The 21,130-nt window shown below is 56.3% G+C and overlaps 1 protein-coding gene across 1 annotated transcript; it reads right to left on the bottom strand.

Annotated features, from left to right (window-relative positions):
* Positions 1 to 432: 432 nt before the first annotated feature.
* On the bottom strand, positions 433 to 15,634 carry COL9A2 (collagen type IX alpha 2 chain). The gene is made up of 32 exons (XM_046662258.1): positions 15,536 to 15,634; positions 14,198 to 14,272; positions 12,937 to 12,972; positions 12,792 to 12,854; positions 11,708 to 11,761; positions 11,543 to 11,578; positions 11,426 to 11,449; positions 11,055 to 11,108; positions 10,669 to 10,722; positions 10,515 to 10,562; positions 10,242 to 10,298; positions 10,049 to 10,102; positions 9,662 to 9,715; positions 9,209 to 9,262; positions 9,057 to 9,110; positions 8,884 to 8,937; positions 7,702 to 7,755; positions 7,222 to 7,275; positions 6,934 to 6,987; positions 5,909 to 5,953; positions 5,448 to 5,501; positions 4,785 to 4,838; positions 4,437 to 4,490; positions 4,280 to 4,351; positions 4,003 to 4,038; positions 3,813 to 3,857; positions 3,690 to 3,722; positions 3,361 to 3,507; positions 3,022 to 3,076; positions 2,525 to 2,713; positions 1,660 to 1,737; positions 433 to 1,215 (listed from the first exon to the last, which is right to left on the bottom strand). The coding sequence occupies exons 1-32, from the start codon at positions 15,605 to 15,607 to the stop codon at positions 1,016 to 1,018; spliced, it is 2,067 nt and encodes a 688-aa protein (XP_046518214.1). The 5' UTR covers positions 15,608 to 15,634; the 3' UTR covers positions 433 to 1,015.
* Between the last annotated feature and the right edge of the window lie 5,496 nt (positions 15,635 to 21,130).

Genomic DNA, 21,130 nt, shown 5'->3' with positions numbered 1-21,130 from the left:
CAAGAGCCAAGTCTCCCAATCTTGAACTACCAACTGCTGCCCAGACCAGCACACAGTAGGTGCCGAAACTCACAGAGGGCCTCCTATGGGCCAGGCCCTGGCAAGACACTGGGTGTGCTCTACTGGGCTAGATAACGTGTGTGGCTGAGTCCCTGCCATGGCCATACAAAGACCAGGAAGGGGTTTGCCCAGAGTTAGACAGCAGGTCATCGTCCTGACAGGACCCCCCGGGTTCTTCTCACAGAGGTTCCTCAAACGTCATGCCATCCTTATACTCACAATTCAGGATGTGCCCAGAGGAAGGTACCCCACCCACTCCCACTGCCGTCCCCTTCTGGAGCTCCTGACCATCCTGCCAGGCAATGGAGGCCCAGCAACAACCTCCCACTCCCAATCCATGAGAAATTAAGCCCAACAACTCACATCCTGGTTTCTCCCAAGTTGGGGATTTTTATTTACAGAAAGGCCTGGGTGGATCGAGGAGGGTGGTGGGAGACAGTAATGCCAGAAAGAGAAGGGAGATGGGTGTTTAAATACTCAGATGGGAGGGAGGCAGGGAGGAAGCAGCGGGGCTGGCTTAAGGATAGCCACCTCAGGGTAGTCACCCATCAGCAGTCACCCAGCAAGTCCAGGGGGTGAAAATGGGGTCAGGAACCGGCAGAGACTCAGTCCACCTGCCCCAAGAACAAGATGGCCAGTAGAGGATGGCGCAGATTAAAGAGGCATTTGGTAACATCTGAGTGGTACTCCAGGAAGGAAAGCCACCACATCCTCTTTGGAGCTTGGACTCTCCAGTGACACTTGCCCTGTCTGTTGACTCACTTTTTCACTTTGATGTCCTCCCTTCCCTTCCCCCATGTTTCGGATTTTCCTTGTCCTCAGGACTCCTAGGTCTCAGACAGAAGGTCCTGGGAAAGCTGGATTCCTGGGCTGAGGGATGCGGTGCTTGTCGACCCAGAGGGGACCTAGTCCTTTCCCCCCAGGATGCCCGCTGAGCTCTGTCCTGGCCTGATGCTCATGGCCCCTTGATGGATCCAGGCTCCGTGAGGCGTGCAGAGGCGTAGGCTGAGGCTCCGAGGCAGGCCGCAGGCTCACAGAAGCCTGGGAGCCCCACAGGGCCTGGTAGGCCAGGTCGGCCTGCCTCTCCAGGGGCCCCTGGGGACCCTCGATCTCCATCCTTGCCGTTGATTGCCTGGCCAGGCCGGCCAGGAAGTCCTGTGAAAGGCAGAAGGTCAAGACATCAGGGCTTCCTGTCTCGACCCTGGAATTCTTAAGTTCCATTTTTCAGGTGGGGAAAATGAGGCCAAGGACATCATAGGACGAAGGGATGCTGCCCCAGACACGGAGGCTCTGGGAGAGTCATGGGCAATTATCCATTACTCCCAACTTCCAATCAGTGAGCCTTGGGAGCAAACGTCCCTTCCTTTCCCTCCATGAAGCAGATTTTGGTGCTACCCGGGAAGTCCTCAGAATCCCAGCTGTCCACTTCCTGGCCAAACTCCACCCAGAGGCTCCTGGGTGCTCCAAAGGGGTGCAAAAGCTGGACGTGTGGGACAGGTCACTGAGCATGAGGCCTCCATGGAAGAGACCCCGTTGTCTGGGGGTCATTAATCCCAGAGCTGAGGGACAGAGCTGCAGCTGGCAGGGCCAAGGTCTTACCTGGGATCCCTGGGGGCCCAGGCATCCCGGGATGCCCACGTCCTGTGTCTCCCTGGTCGCCCTTCTCTCCACGTTTTCCTGCAGAGAAAGAAGGGAGCCTTTAGTTTTGCAGAATCGGAAAATGTGTTTTCTACTTTGGTCGCTATTTAATTTCTATTTCACACACAGCATTTATTCCTGTTTTGTGCTAGTTTATAATAGGGGAACGCTGGAAAAGACTGCAGAACTGGTTAAATAAAGGCAGGTCCAGACAAGATGGCAGACTATACAGCTGGTGAAGTTCACTACAGGAAAGTGTCTAATAATAACAATAGCTGGCATTCACTGTGTGCCAACTCTACGAGAATTACCTCTGTCATCCTCACAATGACAATGCTATGAGGTTATTGCTATTAATATCCCGCTTTTACAGATGATAAATCTAAGGCCCAGGGAGATTATCAGGTAACTTGTCCAAGGTCCACAGGGGCAAAGCGGCAAAGTCTGGATTGACACTCGTCTTGTACTCTTGTTCCCACCTGCTTTATTACTTTGCTAATCTGCCTCCCCACTTCTAGATACACAGGAGGATGTTTATGGGGTACCACTAAGTAAACTTAAAAAAAAAACAAAACCCCCCAAAAAAACCCAAGTTATAAAATAGTACATTCATTTTCATCAGTTTACTACTGAGAGAGCAAGCCCAGGAGTTCTTCTGAAAAATGGCTGAGCGAATGGGGGAAAGTGTCTGTACCTCATCCTGAGAAGGTGAATGATGAAAGAAAACAGGAGGCTGAGCAATCAGCCCGTGTAGCTGAGACCCACGGGGCTGGCCTTGGCCAAAGCCCCAGCCTCCGCCCCCACCCCACCGCAGAACAGCACTTACCCTTGGGCCCCGTATTGCCGATCTGACCCATGGCTCCCACGATGCCAGGAATGCCCCGAGGGCCAGGGTGCCCATGGGGTCCCTGCTTGCCTGGGTACCCAGGAGGCCCAGGGGGTCCTGGGGGACCCACCATGCCTGTTGCACCTAGGGCCTCCCGCTTGGCACTCACAGCCACCTCTGCCAGTTGCTCTGGAGGGAGGAAGGGAGGGAGAGAGAGAGAAGTACGTGAGATGGGTGTCAGCTCAGGAAAACTGGGGAAGGCAGAGCATCCTGATGGCCCCTGGCCCCTTGGTGTGCAGACAGAAAGCTCCCATGTTGGGAAGTCAAAGGTCTGGAGAGGGCAGGGATGTATCACAGGTCCCCAACTCCTTGGAGGCAGAGCTGGAAGGAGCACCCAGGACTCCAGGCTCTCAGGCAAGGCCACTTGCAGAGGCTCCTGAAGGGTGGCCATATCCTGACATGGACTATGAGGGGGGTTTGCTGCCCCCTCCCCTCACCTTGCAGCATCTTCAGCACGACGTCCACAATGTGCTGGTCACTGGCATCTCGGCCCTGAAAGCGGAGGGGGCCTTTCAGGAAGAAGTGCCCTGCTACCAGGGCTGACTGCTCCCGCCCCTGTGACCCCCTCCTGCGCCCATTTTCCCACGGGAAGTATTTTCACCAGCTGACTGCAATCCCTCCTGCAGCACCCACACCCATCCTCTCCGAGCTGGAGCTTGGGCCCGGCCTCAGGGAAGCCAGAGGGCCTCTGGGAACTCCCCGCCTTGGGGGGATGAGCCGCACCCCAGAGAGATTTCCTACCTAGGGGATTCCCCCTCCCCTGAGGGCCAACTCACCGCCACGCCCTGTCTCCCGGGCTGTCCGGGCACGCCGCGATCGCCAGCCAGTCCTCGAGGGCCGGGGGGCCCGGGGTAGCCCTGCACCCCTGGGGCGCCCGCATCCCCGCTGGGTCCCGGGTAGCCGGGTTCTCCGCGGACTCCTTGCTGCCAGGGGCGAGGTGGGTGCAGAGCGGGATTGAGAGGACGCACGCATCAGAGGCGGGGGCGCGTCCTAAGAAGGTGGGGGGTGGGCCTGGAGAGCAGCGGTCCCCGGGGAGCACCGAGGGAAGAGGGGCGGGGGCAGCGGGAGAGGAGGAGGAGGGCGGTGTCGCAGGGGCAGTGCTCACCTGTCCCTTGGGCCCCGGCTCGCCAGACTCGCCCTGCAGCGCAAGGAAGCGCGGTCACGAGGAGGTGGGGCCCCGGCGCCCGCCCGCCCGCCGCGCCCCAGCCGCCCCGCGCAGCCCGCTCACCTTCTCGCCCTTCTCTCCGGGGAGCCCGGCCACCCCCGGGTCGCCCTGCAAATGGAGAACAACGGGTCAGAGCAGCGGCGGAGCTGCGGCGCAGAGGTGTGACACCCTCCCCACCCCCATCCCCATTCCCCACCCCCACCGCGACAGCCAGGGCGCCCCGAAGACCGAGCGGGGGCTGCGCTGTACTCACCGCTCCGCCGCGGGGCCCGGTCTTCCCCGGGGAGCCCTGCAGAAAGCGGGAGATCGGGGCCTTGGTGAGTTCCCCTCTCCAGGGAGGGCTGGGTCCACAGCGCCTCCCAGCCCCGGCTCTCGGCCACACCCCGATCTGCAGCTCCGCCTCGCCCCCGAGGGTAGTAATTTTTCCGCGAGGATTTGGAGCAAGGGATCGAGCATCCCACAGGTCCACCGACCCCTCCCCCAGGGTCTCAGCGCTTCTTTCCCAGGTATTTTCCAGCCCCTTCTGGTACCTTGTCTCCCTTGATGCCTGGCAAGCCCTGGGGCCCTGGAATTCCTGGGGGCCCCTGTTCCCCCTTAGGGCCCTGAGGAGAAAAGAAAGGAGAGGAGTAAATCAAGTGAGGTGCCCAGACATGCGCCCCACCGCCCATCTCACCGGCCCTGCATTACCTGACGTCCTTGAGGGCCTGGCTGCCCCACTGGCCCCCTCTCACCCTGGTCGCCCTGAAATGGAATGGAAAAAGACGGTCAAACCCGGCTATCAGCAGGGGCAGCCTCCCCCTGCCAGATCCCTGACCCTGTGTGATCGGGGTGCCCTCTGTTCCTGCTGTCACCAGCGTGGAGGTCCTTTGCTCCACTTCACAGAGCAGCAAACTGAGGCCCTGGCTGGGGAGGCCTCACACAGGCTGGGCAGGGCGGGGCAGATGCTGGAGCCACTGAGAGGACCCAGATCCTGGGTCTAGCAGTGCCAGCTGCTGCAAAGGCCCCCAGGGAGGGGCCACTGTGCCAGGCACTTACCTTCTGGCCCACGATGCCCCGGGGACCGATTTCTCCTCGAGGCCCTGGCTCTCCCTGGGGGACAGAGTGATTGAGATAAGCAGTAGGCCTGGGGCATCCCTCCTTTCCATACCTGGCCAACTGCTCCCCACCCCTGGGGCTCAGCTAATCTCCTTCACCGAGGAAGGCTTCCCTCACCCCTGTTCTTTTCTCTGGTTCACACTTTCCCTGCCTAGGACCCAACATAATTGTAATTAGTCGTCATGTGATAATTTATTTAATGCCTTTCTTTTCCGCTAAACTGTAAGCTCCATGTGAGGAGGAGACCATCTTCTCAGTGTCTAGCACAGTTGCTAGCAGATATTCGGTGAATGTTTATGGAATGAATGAATGAATGACTCCCTGCTGGATTCTCAGCCCCAGTCGGCTTGGCCATCTGGGGAGGTCACACCCCAGGACAGAACCAGTCCTCCCCTCACTGCATTGTACATAGGGAAACGGGTCCAGAGGGGAGAAGGGAGCTTCCCTGGGTCACTGGGTGTGGCAGAGTACTGACTGGCACCTGGGCATCCTCAGGCGAGGGGCCTACCCCACAGTCTCACCCAGGCCCCATACACTGAATGCAGGGCTGTCAGGCCTGGGGAGGCCAAAGCAGGGGCCCTTGTGTCAGGAGGAGACACTTACCTCCTTCCCCGGGGGACCAGAGAATCCAGGGAGGCCCTGCTGGCCTGGCTCACCCTGCAGGAAAACAGTTCTAAGGTCAGTCTGGGTAGCCCAGTGAGGCCTTTGGCCTTGGAGGAGCCCAATAAACCCTAGACAGACTCTAGAACCTATGAGTTGGGGAGGGGAAAGGGTGCTCTTGGTCAGGTCCTCTGGACTCCACTGATTTTCCTGTGTTTGTTCCTCCTCTGGATTTGGAGCCAGGCCATCCTGTCTCCACTGAGCCAGGATTGGGGGTGGGGGGGTGCGGGGCAGGGACTGACAGGAGGGAGGTGATTAGGCCCAAGGGACTTGTGTCCAGGCCGAGTTGCTGAGTCTGGGGTGAGGCCAGGGCCTTGCAGTCTACGGCATGCCCCTAGTCCCTGCCCCCAGGCTCCCCTTCCCCAGATAAAGCCAATTCTGCCCCCAGCTTGGGGTCACCTCACCTTGTCTCCAGGGCCTCCTTTTGTCCCAGGCTGGCCTGGCACCCCCTGGAGAAAGAAGCTGACATCAGTTTCTGCCCTAGCCTCGGGGAGTCCCATGTACCTGCTGCTTTGCCTCACATCCCCAGTCCAGATCCTCCCCTGCCTGTGGGAGCTGAACAGCAGAAGGCCCAGCCATGGAATCACCAACTTGACTCGTGGGAGAGGAGAGGGTACAGAGGGGCCTGCCTACTAGGGCCTGCTTCCGGGGGACAAGAGGAGCACACTTATGTGCTCACAGGCACACGTGAGTGCATACAGGAACACAGTCTGCACATGGGCACGGTAGCAGGCCTTGGCCTCCATACCCTCGGCATGGGGGGCAGGCTCCCATGGACAGGGCTCCCATAAAGTGTGGGATGGAGCTGGGCCTGAATGGTGAGAAGGCCCAGAGAGACCAGGAAGGGCATTCCAAGCAGAGCGACCAGCAAAGGCCTGAGGCGTGGAGGTGAAAAGCCAAGACAGTGTTGAGAAGGGAGAGGATGTGGAGGGGCAGCAGCTGATGAGGCAGGAGGCGTAGCTGGGGACAGATTATGGTGGTCCTTGAATGCTCAGATGAGCTGTGAGGACAAGCATTGTGGCTGCCCTGTTCATAACTGTCTCCCTCCCACTCAGTGTACCTCGTGTACTCAGTAACTTTATGAATGACTGGACGGAATGAGTTTGTCCTGGAGGCAACGGGGGCCATGGAAGGTACTTTAGGAGGGAAATGGTCAGATTCTTCTTAGCCACCACGGAGGACTGGAAAGGCCAAAGAGAAGGCTGGAGCGACTGTCCAAATGATGAGGCCTGAGCCAGGCCAGAGGCCACAGAGGTGGTGATGAGGCCTGGGCTGCAGGGGGACAAGGACTAGAGCAGGAGCTCTGGGTGTGTGGATTTCAACCTCATCAGCCACTCATGCCACCATAGGGAGGTGAGCAACAGAGCCTGGCCTCTGCAGAGAAGCAACTTACCATGGGGCAGCCCCTATGGCTCCAGCCCATACTCACCGCGAGGCCCTGGTGGCCTGGGTTTCCCGGCCGTCCTGCCTGTCCCGCACTGCCCTGGGAGAGACAGAGAACGAGAGTCACAAATGAGAGCTCCACCCAGAGGGTCCATGGCTTCCCCTGGAGTGACGGCAGGGAAACTCAGGCCCAGAGGCAAGAAGGAATGTACCAATGACACACCTGAGGATCCCAGGCTCCTAGGCCTCTAGGATCAGTGTGACAGGACTCAGGGCCTGAGCTGGTAAGGGCTCTGACCCCAGCCCCGATCCCACCAGCAGTCCCCACTCCTACCTTCACACCAGGTGTGCCTGGGGTCCCGTCCTTGCCGTCAATGCCTGGGGGACCCTGCTCAGGAGGAAAGGAATAAGGAGACTCACAATGGGGAGATGCCTGGGGTCAGGCCACCCACCCATGTCCCTCTGTGACAGCTGCAGTGTGCAGGCAGGAAGTGGGTCTGGTCATCTCAGGGAACACCACTAGCCAACTAGGGGAGGGGAGTGGAAGTGGGAAGGGGATTTCGGGGGATGGACCACAGTCCTTTCCTTGTGTGGGTGGTGAGTGTCCCAGATTGCTGGAGGCTTCCCATGACTTCTACATCATCACCCTGTTTACAGGCGAAAAAACTAAGGCGCAGAAAGGGCATTTCCTGAGGGGACAGAGCCAGCCCTCCTGCAACAGAGTTCAGTCTAGAATCGCAGGCTCTCCGTCCTCTGGGTGCTTGGAGTGATGACTGGACCTTGCCCTCTGTCCCCGGGGGCCTGGGCCACTTACGGTTGCTCCCTTCGGGCCTGTTATTCCCTGAGGTCCTCGAACACCTTGGCTGCCCTGCAAGTAGACAGAGATGAGTTCACCTCCAGGATGCGGAACCCTGTCTGGCTGTTTGGAGAGGGGAGCAGCCGGGAACAGGGACCTCTGGGTCCCAGAGTCCCTCTGGCACAGACCACCCCATGCAGGGGCTGGAGGAGAGGGGCCCGGGAGTGCAGTTGTTGCCCTGGACCCAGCGGGAGGGAGGAGAGGTCAGCGCCAAGCAGGACCAGGTTGGGCAGGAGCAGCGGTAGGGCCGGAAGGCACGCCGGCACCCACTGTGGCCCCAGCAAGGCCCTGAGCAAGACGTGTGTGAAGAAACACAGCAATCAAATGCACGGTGTAGACTTGGTTTGGGTCTTGATTTAAACAAGAAGCGTGAAAAGACATTTTTGAAATGGGAAAAATTTAACACAGACTGCTTATTTGATGATGTTAAGGAATAACGGATAATCTCATTGGTGTGATAAAGGTACTGTGATTAGGTGAGAAAAAGCCCTTATTTTTAAGAGATACACAGAGTATTTAGGGGTGAAATGACATGATGTTAAGGATTTGCTTGAAAATATCAGTGCAAAGCAAGAACAAAGTGAAGGAAGGATGGGCAAAAGAGCATGGATGAGGTGGTGATGGCTACATGTTAATTTGGGGAGATGGGTATACAGGGGCTTATTGTTTCATTCTCTCTACTTTTGTGTATGTTTAAAAACTTGCATAATAAAAAACTTAAAAATAGCTTGCTTTCTGCTCAATTTTTCTGTAAACTCAAAACTGCTGAAAAGAAATAGTCTATTAATTACAAAAAAAAGAGTTATGAGAACTGGGATCTGGACCAAATCCCATTAGCCCCATGGCTGATTTGCTGGAATTTCATTGTCAGGCCCCAGTGACCGTGGGACTGGAGTCTCTGAATTTGATCAGCACCAGGCTGGGCTTCGAGGAGTCGGGGCTGCGGGTGCTGACCCGGGTCTGGGCACAGATGCTCCGCCCCTGTACCAGTCACCCCCACGCACAGACGCACAGAGTCATACAAGCTCACATACACACGTGCACACACACACGCACGCACACACCAGCCTTGCGTGGAGCTGAGTCCTGCCCAGTACTCCCCAGGGGCCCGCACAGGACGAGGGGTGCCTGAGGACTCACCACGTCGCCCTTCTCCCCGGCGCGGCCTGGTGGCCCCCGCGGACCTTCCTCACCCTGGCAAGAAGGACAAACAGGAATCCGGGTTACATGGGGGAAGCCACACCCCCTTCACAGCCCCAGGAGCTCCAGCCTGGAGGCGGTGTGAGTGGGAAGGTGAGCAGGAGCAGACTTACCGGGGACCCGGCGGCACCAATGGAGCCCAGCATTCCTTTGTACCCACGAGGACCCTGGGAAGAGGCAGAGGTTGTGGGTCAGTCCCGGCTGGACCCCAGAGGCCAGAGCGCTGGTCATGACAGCTTTGGCAGGACACTCCCAGATCACTTACTGTCTCTCCTTTGGGTCCCTCCATGCCCGGGTAGCCCCTGACGCCCTGGGGACCCTATGGAGACAGAAGAATTACAGCAATGGCAATTACAAGGCCCACTGCATGATTCCCTCTCCGACCCCCACTCCCCATCTTCACGATGCCCCTCTGGGGCAGGCAGCACAGTCTCTTATCTCACAGATGAGACGCTGAGGCTCAGAGATGGGGAGGGACTTGCCAGAGTCACTCAAAGAGACAGTGGCAGAACCTGGGCCTCAGCCGAGTCTTCTAGCTGACAGCCTTGGTTCCTGTCCCCCAATTTCTAAGTCAGCCTCAGCCTCCCTCTCCCCACCCAGAGACACACCACCCGGGCACAGGCATCTTTTTTACAAGTTAGAAGCCAGAGCAGGGAAATGACTCTACTACGGTCTCCTAGGATGAGGAGAGCAGGGCCCCGTGGGGAGGGTTCCTTACCGGCGGTCCAGGGATGCCTTGCTCTCCAGAGGCACCCACATCTCCTTTGGGACCCTAAGGGGCAGGAATGAACAATCAGACAGGCAGGCAGATGGAGAGACAAATACACAGGCAACCAAAGATACCATCCCCTTCCTGGCAAAAGCAGACAGGAAGGACCCCTAGAACCCACACAGTCTCATGTGGCCGATGGATGGGGGAAATGGAGGCCCAGCAGGGACTATGGTCTTGCCCAGGGACACGTCAACCTAGCACATGGGCCTCCTGCCTCCCAGCTCAGGGCTCTGTCCCCGTAGACCCACGGAAGAAGAAGAGGAAGGGAGAAGGGAGAAGGGAGGCCTCTGTAGGGCCCTCTCCACACACCCCCTCCCATGGCCTGCAACTCACCGGCTTCCCCTGGCGGCCCGAATCGCCCAGAGCCCCGCGTTTGCCAGGATGCCCCTGAAGCGAAGAAAAGAGATTAGGTTCGTGGCTCCTTCTGCAAGTCCCCCTTACCCACCAAGGGTCCCTCGAAGCCCTCAATGTGAGGTCCCCTCCTATCCACCTTCCCCGCCCCCCAAGACTCGGGTCCGGAGCTCACCTTCACTCCCTGCAGCCCTGGGGGGCCTTTAGCTCCCGCTGGACAGTTGGTTGGACACTGGAAAGAGAATCCCACAGGCCTCTGTTGTCACTGGTTCCCCATCCAACCAATCCTGAACCCTCCTCCCACCCAAGCCGGGGGAACCTCTCTGCCCATCCTCTCCCCATCTTCCCCGGACTCCACCGCCTAGATGGAAACTACCTCCTTGCCCGCCCCTCTCCAGCGGACCCGCCCCCTCCCCGCGTTAGCCCCGCCCCAGGCCCGGCCTCTCACCAGGAAATCGGCGCTGCCTTCCAGGCCCGCGATGGTTCCGGGGCGGCCCTGAGAGGAGACGTGTGGAGATGGAGCCTGACCCAAACCTTCCCCACCCCAGGCTGGCGCCAAGGCCCCATGTCCTTCCACGTGTGGGAGGTCTGAGGACACTTACCGGTTTCCCAGGAGGCCCTGGGGGCCCTGATGGTCCGTCTGGTCCAGGATCCCCCTGGAAGCAAGAGAGGCCCAAATTATACCCCTGTGTAGCCCCGACCAGGTCACCTCTTCCCCCTCCTGCAGTTCCTGCAATGGCCCTGTCCACCCTGCCCTCCAGGTCACCTCCTGAGACCTGAGCTCTTGGGGAGACCAATGGCCCCGCCCTGGGCCTCCCTGAAAGACCCACCAGAGAGTGGGCTCAGCAGGAGGGGCTTCTGCCCCAGACCTGGGGGAGCTCCCTAGTGGCCAGAAGCAGGCCCAGGAACTCCTGGAGAGACTCCCAACTTGCCGGCTCGGGAGCAGAGGGCAGGAGACAGATTGAGCAGAGGGGTGGCTGGGGCTCACCTTGGGGCCTGTGATTCCAATCTCACCGGGGAGGCCAACTGGTCCAGGAGGTCCCTAGGAACAGAGACGTCAGGCCAGGATGTCTTGGAAGGTTAGACCACCCCAGACACAAAGGTAGGAACAGGCACCCAGAGTCCCCTTCCCAACTATTACTTTGCCACCAACCCCAGAGAGACTGACAGATTAGTGCTTTAAGAACCAGAGAATCCCAGAGCCAGTGGATAGGCCCAGAGTCCTCCGGCAAGTCTACCCGTTCCCGACACCAACACAACATGCTGGCCCCTCCCCATGATGACCAGTCCCCTGGAAGCCCTTCTGCATCCTCCTTCCCTGGGTGTCCCAGGGACCCTGCCCCATCCCTGAGGACTTACAGGGGGTCCAGCAAAGCCAGGGCCCTGGAACAGAAGGAAAGATTAGGTTAATGACTCCTTCTGCAAGTCCCCCTTAGCCACCAAAGGTCCCTCGAAGCCCTTATGGAGTCCACTTACCGGCAGACCGGGGGGACCTGGGAGCCCGGGCTGGCCCTGCAAGACCAATGGGAGAGGCTCAGAGGCTGGGGTCTCCTGGATCCCACAGGATCCTCTCTCCTGCAGCCCCTCCCAAACTCTGGCCCTAGATTGCCCATGCTGGCCAGTCCCCAGCAGGCCACTTACCTTGACTCCAGGGATCCCCATGGGGCCAGGCTCCCCCTTGGCTCCAGTTAGACCCTGGGGAAGAAAGAGAGGACTATCAGTGAGGGGCAAGCCTGCTCCCTGACCCATGGGGTATGGCAGGTCCAGAGGTCTCTCCTGGGAGGGTCCAGGCTGCCTTTCACCACACTCCATGAAGGCCTGGGGGCCTTGACACTTCACTCCATCCCTCCCTGCCCCCCATTCCCACAGTAACCCCGGAAGGCAGGCAGGCAGAACAGTTATCCTCTTTTGAAACATGAGAAACAAAGGCCCAAAGATTTGTCAGCCCAGGCCTCCGGCCTCTCAGTTCAGGAGTCTAGAAGACCTACACACAGGTTTGGATTGGCCACTTTCTTGACGTCTGCCCCTGGCAACTTTTTCTGAGCCTTACTTTTCTCATCTGCAAAATGGGTTAATAGTCATGCTTCTCTCTGTGGGTGGATGTGAGAACCCCTGTGGAAGGCCATGGGCTTTGTGATCTTTGCAGGGTGTGGATGAGTTAGAGGGGCCCTGGTGGCTGGCCACAGCCCTGGTGGGCACCGCGTGAGCCAGCAGGGCAAAGGCAACTCATGGGGGCCTCTTGTTCTTCCCGTCTTTCAGTGACCGACCCAAGTGTATCCCCAACCAGATGACTGTCCCAGTGCCCCTGGCTGTGTCCAGCAGCCTGTGACCTTAGGGCCCCTGGGAACTCTGCGGTATCAGCCAAACAATGTTCCCCTCCTGAGTTGCGCCTGAGGCCATGAGGGGGTGGGGTGGGGAAGGGAGGAGGGGAGCATGACGGGTCCGCCTAGAGTATTCAGTCTGATGCTTGGAGACTGAATCCTGGTTGCCACAGACAAACAGAACCCCTCTCTGCACCCCCATCTGCCCATGATCCGCGGCTCCTGGGGTGGGGGTGGGCTTCCAGGAGGCCACAAGTCATATGAAGGTGAGGGGGGCTCACGGCTGTAGAGTCTCTATCCTGCGGCCCCACTCTGAGCAGAAGAGCAGAGAAGATGCCAGAACTGGGCTCTGGGAGTCAGTGGGTGGGGCCCTAACCCGCTCCACCCACCACTCAGGTACTCACATCAGTCCCCGGCTTGCCGTCTGGTCCATCGGGCCCTGCTTGGCCAGGCTCTCCCTTAGGTCCCTTGGAAACAGAGATGGGCAGATATTAGCCAGAGGAGGGGAGAACTGGAAGGGTCAAAGGTCAAAGAGGAAAAGGCACTCACCGGAGGGCCAGCTTTCCCAGGGGGCCCCTTGTCACCCTGCAAGATACAAGTCAGTGAGACAGCACATTATGGCTCATGCTACCCACAGTGGGCTCACGCAGGCCCTGGCTGGCTGGTCCCACATGCTCCTCTCCTCACTCTCTTCTCTTCTGTCCTGGGTCCCCTCAGCCTTGTACTTTTTGGTAAAATAGCTCCTTTTCCCTCAAAAAAACTGTAGGTGAATTGAAACCAATGCCAGCCAGGATGGAGAGGGTGATATCAACATGCAGGTGGGTTTTAGACATGCCGATGCTGGGAAGGTGCCTGTGATGAGACCTGTAAATGGGGCTGTGGGCTCCAGGGTACCCGGGAGAGCCGCTGCCTCTTGGACTGGGGCAAGTGTGGGAAGAAAGCTTGGGCTTTTAGAAAAACCTGAAGGGGAGGTGAGTGAAGTGGGCAGCAGCCCTCTTCCGAATTGGGGTGAGGAACACAAAAGACTGGAGTGGGGGGCAAAGACCACAGGGGCCTTTGAAGGGGACAGATTCCAACTGTTCCCAAGGCGAGCACGACCTCTTCCTTCGGTGACAAAGGACCCTTGGTGGAGGACAGGCAGGGCCTGTAGAGTCACATTCAGCCCCAGAGAGGCCTCCAGGCATTTCAGAGCCTGCAGCAGCCAGAACGCTGGCGGGGTCCCAGGGCCCTGTGTTGGAGGGTGGGGGCACCAAGTTGAATAGAAGTCTGTCCAGATGGGTAAACATGGAGCTGACCTCCTGGGGGAGCCTATGGAATGAGGTATTTAACCCTCACCATGCTAGGAGAGCAGGGAACAAGCCCAAGTGGTTCTAAATCGGGGAGAAAAATGCAAAGGGAAGAGACAAGAGTCTGGCCCCAGCTGGTCAGCGGTCTGGCTAAGGCTCCCAAGCTACCTTGAAGAAGCATCTAGACGTGCCAGGGGGCAGGGCGAGAGGTTCAGGCGTCTCCCACCCGAAAAAGAAGGGAGAGGAGGGGAGGGGGATAAGAAATCGCTATGAGCTGTGGCCGGCAGATGGAACAGCAGCTCCTTGTCCGCGGGCAGCTATAACGGGATCTGCATCTCTCTGGGCTGGTTTGAGGTTTTTGCAGAACAAACAGGCTCCTTGTAGCGCAAGCCGGCGCCGCCTACTGGCAACAAGGGACACTGCATCTCCAGGCACCAACCTCGCCCCTGCCCCCATTCCCAAGGATCACAAAGTTCCCCTTTGTCCGCAGCCTCCCTCCCTCTCCGGTCTCAGGTTAGACTCACGTCGATGCCGTCGGATCCAGGCACTCCTGGCGGCCCCGGGGGACCCGGGGGCCCCTGCTCTCCTGGCGGACCTCTCTGAAAACACACACAGGGGTGCAGCCCTCAGACAGTGCAGGGAGCTGGGCATCGCAGGGGTGCAGCTCCACTGGGAAAGGGAGCCCCGCAGGGAGCCGGGAACTCCCGTTTGTCGAGTACCTACTATGTAGCAGATATCGTGTACTATTGCATATATGATCCTATGGAATGCTCAGAACTGTGAGGCGGATACTATTACGACCCCCAGTTTGCAGTTGAGGAAACAGGCTCAGAAAGATTAAGGGGTCCATGATCACAGAGAGTAAGTGGTGGAGCCAGGATTCCGTCCCAGGTCTGCCTCACTCCTTCCACTGTACCCTGTTGTCCTTGCGCTGCCATGGTGGGGAAGAGATGGAGATGGCTCCAGTCAATAACAGATGGTAGGCAAGGTGGTGCCTAGCAGACGGTTGGCCCTCAATGAATGGTTGCTCATATTATTTTTAGATGAACAACGGGTACAGATGGTGAGTAGGTACCCCTTCCTCTCCCCCTGGTGCGGAGAAAACCCGAAGGCAAAGTGGGGGAGGCGCGAGAAGGGGGCGTAGGGAGGGGAAACATGCTCTCGCCTACCACTCAGAACACCCCTCTCCCAGCACCACTCCTCCATCCACCCCTGGGTGGCCCTCTTATGGGTGCCAGCCCCGAACCAGGCAGGGGTCCCGCACGCTCCAGGTGCCCGCACCCTCCCCCGGCTGGCGCCCTGCAGGCAGCTGCGAACAGCACTGGGCACTAGACGGTGCCCGGGCCCTGCTCCACCGCCCTCGCATCCCGTTAGGCCCCCAGCCCCCCGGCGGCCCTCGGAAGTGAGACGCAGGCCCCCGGGCCCCGCCGAGAGGCAGCCGCCGGGCGAGAGCGGCGTCTGGCTGGAGCCGGCGCCCCCTGGGAGGCGGCGGGGGCGGAGGCTCCGGAGCCCCGTGAATGGGCAGCATTGTCTCCCCCGCCACCTGGGCTCTCCGGGCTGCCAGGACCCGGCGCCAGCTCCTGCCCCACGCTGCCTGTCCCAGGCAGGGCCGAGCATCTCCGGACGGGGTCCCTCTGGCTGCCTGGCTCATCCACCTCCTTTCACCGGCTGGGGTGCGTTCCATAGGTGCACCTCCCGAGGGGACTTGCGCCGCACGACTCTCCGAAGCAGCCCCTCGGGCTAGAGAGTGTCAGTAGAGGGTGGGGGACAGGCAGAGCCCTTCCCCAGTCTCCTGAATCCTGAACCCCGGACCCCAGGCCCCACATCCCGGCCCCCGGCGCAGGAGTGGCCGCGGGACTTACGATCTGCGCCAGGGCGAGCCCGAGCACCTGGAGGAGGACAAGGAGGCTGCGGGGGGCGGCCGCAGCGGCCATGGCGGGCGGCGGGCTCGAGGAGGACGGTGCCCGGGTCCACGCACGCACCGACGGCCGAGGCTCCGGGCGGGCGGCGCTGGCTGCTCTCGGACGGACGGGGCGGGCCCGGCCTCCTGAATATGCGGGGGGCGGGGCGGGGGCCCGCGGGGTCTGTCACCTGAGAGGCCCAGGGAGGGAGGCCGGCGCCCTCCGCCCAGCTCCGCCCCGCTCCGTCCAACTGCCAGCGCCCACCCTCCATCCTCGTCCCGGGCTTCTCGGAGGCCCCGGCAAGGTAATGCGAGGAGCGGCGGGGGTGCAGGACCGAGATCATGGTCCCGTTTTTCTGTGAGGAGGCAAAGGGCCGTCGAGGGCCCCTCCAGCCTGACCTCCAGGACCCAGCGCCTTCCATCTGACCCGCAGCCCTCGCCTCATCACTTGCCCCACGTCCTAAACCACTTCTGCCTGCGAGTCCCGGTGTGGACCAGTCCTCTCTCCTCCAGGGCCCAGGCCGAGCCGGCCTTAGGGTCTGCGGACCTTGTAGCAGGCTCTGCCCAGCCCCCACCCTCCTCGTCCTTCTCCACGTACAAGCAAGCAGGCCTCTTCCATGTTAAAGCCTGCCAAAGCCGTTCCTGGATGCTCCATCCCTTGAATACCCGCGTCCGCCTCTTTCCTCTAGCGTCACTGCTAATTCTTCAGCAGAGTTGTCCTCATCCCACCTCTAAACTTCCACACCTCCTTCTCACCTCCTTGTTTCTGCTCCAGCTGGGAGATCAGTCTCCTGGGAGTCACCAGTGAGGCCCAGCCCCTCTTCAGTTCTTCAGACAGAAGGCTGTTGGCACCTGGACCTGCCCTTGGCTGTTCTAGCCTCGAGGTCTTCCCTGCCCGGGCTTCCGTGTCCAGCAGCCTGCTTCTTCTGTGGCCTTTTCTCCTCTGCAGCTCCCTTAGGCGCTAGTGTCTCTGGGCTGGGCCTCCTCACTCGCTCCGAGAGGTCTCCTCCGTGTTCATGGAAACCACCGCCTCAGGCAGCAGAGTTTATGAAGCCTGTCTGTCCAGCACCGCCTCTCCAGAGCCCCTTACCTTTTCTTTCCTTCGCTTAAGCAAGATTGGTAAGTGCTTTGGAACCTGACTCTGTCACTAAGTATGACCACAGGCACCTAAAACTATATGAAGTCTCAGTATTCTTATCCGTCAAAGGGAATAATAATAACCCCTATTTTAGAAGGCTTTTGTGAAGATTGAATGAGATGACGTGTGTGAAGTGTGTTACCTAGCACCAGCACATAGTAGGTGCTTGATACATTTTAGCTTTCATTATGATTTACTGAGGACCCTCTGTTTCCCAGGCCTGCACCCAATGTGGGGAAGACCGCCATGAGCAGATCAGCTAAAATAGTCAACGAGTATGCTCTGGAACCTACAAAGTCCACCTGTGTTGGGCATGTTACCAAAGGGCCCTGGGCTTTGAAAGGGGCTCCTGGAGCTGAGTTTAGGAGAAAGGGCTCGAGAGAACTTAATTGCTCTGCTGGACTGAGTGAGGAGGAATTTGGAGTTTGCAGGAAGCAAGATGAGAGGAGGAGGAGGTGAGAGGGATGATGGGCATTGCCCCGGGGGAGTGCTATAATAGGGTGTACACGACTTCTAAGGAATGGGACGTCCAAAGTTGTTGGTCTTATGTTGTTCATTTCTTCCTCTCTTTGTGAGGCAAACACACAAAGGGCTGGTGTGAATAAGTTTTCTTTTTTTGTGTGGAAATTATAGACAGGAGATGAGCGTCACGCTTGGACAGCACACATTAGTGGCTTAATTGTCTGTTGCAGCATAGCAAATCACCTAAAAACTTAGCGGCTTAAAACAATTTCTTGGATCACGAATGCAGGAATGGCTCTGCTGGTTGGTTCTCGCTCGAAGTCTGTTAGGAGGTTGCAGGCAGATGGTGCCTGGGGTAGTGTCATCTAGAAGGCTTCCTCACTCGCGTGTCTGGTGTCTGTAGTAGGAAGCCTCCAATAGCGGGGGCTGGACCAGCTGGAATTTCTTGGGCAGCTCTCTCCTTTCTGTCTTCGTGTGCTTTCCATGGGGTCTCTCCAGCATGGCGACTTCAAGGTAACTGAGCTTTCTACGTAGCCGCTCAGAGGTAGGGAGAACACCAGACTGAAGCAGAATTGCCTTTTAGGACCTAGCCTCAGAAGTCACACAGCATCAATGTCACCACATTTTTTTAGTCCAGGCAATGACAAAGGTCTGCCCAGCTTCAAAGGGAGGGAACAGAGACCCCACCTTTTGATGGACAAGTTTCAATATCACATTTCAAGAAGAGCATAGGGGGTGGGACATACATTGGTGCAGACATCTCTGGAAAAGAGATCTCAGCCTACCACACTTGGGCTTATAAACTGAACCAATTCAGTGGAAGCTGGAGCTGACCCACAAGGGAAGGCTTTAGACCCACAAGAAATGGGCTAGAGGTTCCAGCCAATTTCATATACCTTTTAAAGAGCAGGGAGACCCTGAATAAATGAAGAGTCACAGATCCACCTTCCTGGATAGTAAGACTCCACTGTGGCAAAGATGTCAAATTAATCTGTAAACTCCATGCAATTCCAATCAAAGTCAGAGCACAGTCTTTATGAAACTTGACAAACTGATTCTACAGAGATTCTAGAAGAGACATGGCATGAAAATAGCCAAGAAAATTTGAAAAAAATAAATGAGAAAGGTCCTTCTCTATCAGAGATCAAAACATAATATAAAGCAATTTATTCAAACTTGCTTTAATTCAAAATTATCTGCCTAGGAAGAGATAAAAGGAGAGAGAGCGAGAGAGACAAGAAACACACACACACATTTATTACATATATTTAATCTGTGATAAAGGTCTATATATTTAGTTTATGATAAAGGCTAAATTGAAGATCAGTGAGGAAAGGGTAGCTTAGTCAATGAATATTGAGGCAGTTGGATATATATTCAGAAAAAATTCAAGTTAGATTTCTACATCACCATATAAAAAATATATTCCTGGACAAATGAATTAAGGACTTAAATATAAAAATAACAAACTATGAAAACCTAAAGGGAAATTTTTTGTAGTTTTGTGGTAAGGAAAACTTTCCTGAGCAATACACGAAACCATGAAGAGATGTTTAAATTTGACTTCATAACAGTTTTCAAATGCCTGTATAATAAAAACATGGAGATAAAATTAAAAGACAGAAAGGAAATATTCACACTACACATCACCAGACAAGGAATTAATATGGATAGCATACAAAGAGCTCTTACAAATCAATAAGGCAAGCTTTATCAAACAGTTCAAGGATTTTCTAATTTGAAACTTCTACAAGCTTTATAGATAAGAAAAAATAAAGAACACTCTCAAACTCATTTATGGGGCTAATATAGCTTTGATATCCAAACCAGTGGTGGGTAATAAGAGAGAGGAATATTACAAGCCAATCTGTCTTATGAACACAGATGGAAAAATCCTATTTAAAATATTAGGAGATTGAATGTAGCAACCTATTAAAAGATACGTCATGACCAAGTTGGTTTTATACCAAGAAAGTAAGGATGGTCTAAAATTAGAAAATCTGTTAATGTAATTCACCACACTATTAAAGAAGAAAGTTTAAGATCATCTCAAAGATAAAAAAAAAAAAAAAAGAAGAAAGAAACCCAAATGTCTACTCTTGTCTTTCCACCTACCATAGTAATTTTCTCTGTAAGAACAAGCCTGAAAATGGGGGCCCAAGAAGCCATGTCTTGGATCAGAAGGGAGCCCTGCCAGTCTCATCTTCTGGAAGAATGCACAGAGCCTGGAAGCATCCTTGTGGACTAGAGCGAAAGAATAGGAGGGAGAGAATTTGTCCCTTCTATTTCCTTTTCATCCAAATTAACTCAGGATTTCTTTTCTTTCTTTCAATACAATTTTAAGTTTTAGTTGTAGAGATATTTTATGTTTGAGCAGAAACTGAGTCTAATTCATCCTCTGTGCTCCCAAGCTGCAGATGTCCACAGATTTTTGAGTGAGCAAATGACCTATCGCTGAATCAACCCCAACACACATTGGATCCGTGGGCTGAGACTTCCCTCAGGACCTTCCCTGGCCAGGAAGCAGGGTCTCAGGGCTTAGTTTGGAGCGATGGACTAAATCCTCTTATCTCTGGCCAAACCCACCAGGCTCACATCCTGGTTTCCTCCGTTGTTTTTTAAAAACACTTAACCTCCCCGCTGCTCTGAGTTTCCCGGCTCCTCCCCCAGCATCTGAGTTCTCAGCCAGTCTCCCCTCCCAGCCTTTCCAGTGCTCTGGAACAGTGGTTCACTGATCGGCAAACTTTCTGCCTGTTCGCAGTTTCTCAGAACACATCCTCCGCCTCCAAGCCTGGACCGCCACATGATCCTCCCCTACAGCCCGCTTTCCTGCAGCCGTCTCAGATGGAGGCGCCACGTCCGTCAGGGATCAGGGGTGGGACCAGTGTCCACATTGTTTCTTGAAGCATTTTTCCAGACATGAGCATGTAGAAACCCCTACTCCCTCAGCCACGTGCCCACCGGTTCTGTCTCCCCTCCTCTCTTTCCTGGGCCACTTTCCCTCGCTCGCTAATGACTCCGGCACCTGAGTCCTATCTTCCCATCCTCTCGGAGTGCTGCCATCATTTGGGACACTTCACCGCCTTCTTAAATGACCCATTCAACAGCCTGGATTCTGAGTTCCTTGAGAACTCATTTCCACCTAATTTCTAGTGACCGTCTCCTCACTTCCACTTCACTCATCTTCTCAAGGGGAGAAGACCTGAGACTTCGGTCTCATCCAGAAGTGCCTCATCTCTGAAATATTAAAATCAAACAACCCTCGGATCCCTGAGCCACCATGTAAGAAGTCTGGCCGCTCTGCTAGGGACACCACATGGAGAGAGAGGAGCCCAGGCTTCCAGCTGTCCACCAAGGCACCAGGTGCATGACTGAAGCCTTTTTTTTTTTTTAAGATTTTATTTTTTCCTTTTTCTCCCCAACGCCCCCCGGTTCATAGTTGTGTATTCTTCGTTGTGGGTCCTTCTAGTTGTGGCATGTGGGACGCTGCCCCAGCGTGGTCTGACGAGCAGTGCCATGTCCGCGCCCAGGATTCGAACCAACGAAACACTGGGCCGCCTGCAGCGGAGCGCGCGAACTTAACCACTCGGCCACGGGGCCAGCCCCTTGACTGAAGCCTTTTTGAACCTTCCAGACCGGCCTGATCACCAGCTAAATACCACCGAGGGGCTGAGGAAACGCCACATGGAGCAGAAGGATAGCTCAGCTAAGCTTTGCCTGGATTTCTGATCCACAAAATTGTGAGATAGGTTTTTTTAAAGATTAGAACTTTTTTTTACTTTTAAAATAATCATACATTCACAGAAAAATGGGCGCGGACATGGCACTGCTCATCAAACCACGCTGAGGCAGCGTCCCACATGCCACAACTGGAAGGACCCACAACTAAGAATATACAACTATGTACCGGGGGGCTTTGGGGAGAAAAAGGAAAAAAATAAAATCTTATTAAAAAAA

This window comes from Equus quagga, chromosome 5, assembly GCF_021613505.1.
Source record: "Equus quagga isolate Etosha38 chromosome 5, UCLA_HA_Equagga_1.0, whole genome shotgun sequence".
Classification (NCBI taxonomy): Eukaryota; Metazoa; Chordata; class Mammalia; order Perissodactyla; family Equidae; genus Equus; species Equus quagga.
The sequence above is the reverse complement of the archived record's forward strand: the minus strand, read 5'-3'. Positions and strand labels throughout refer to the sequence as shown.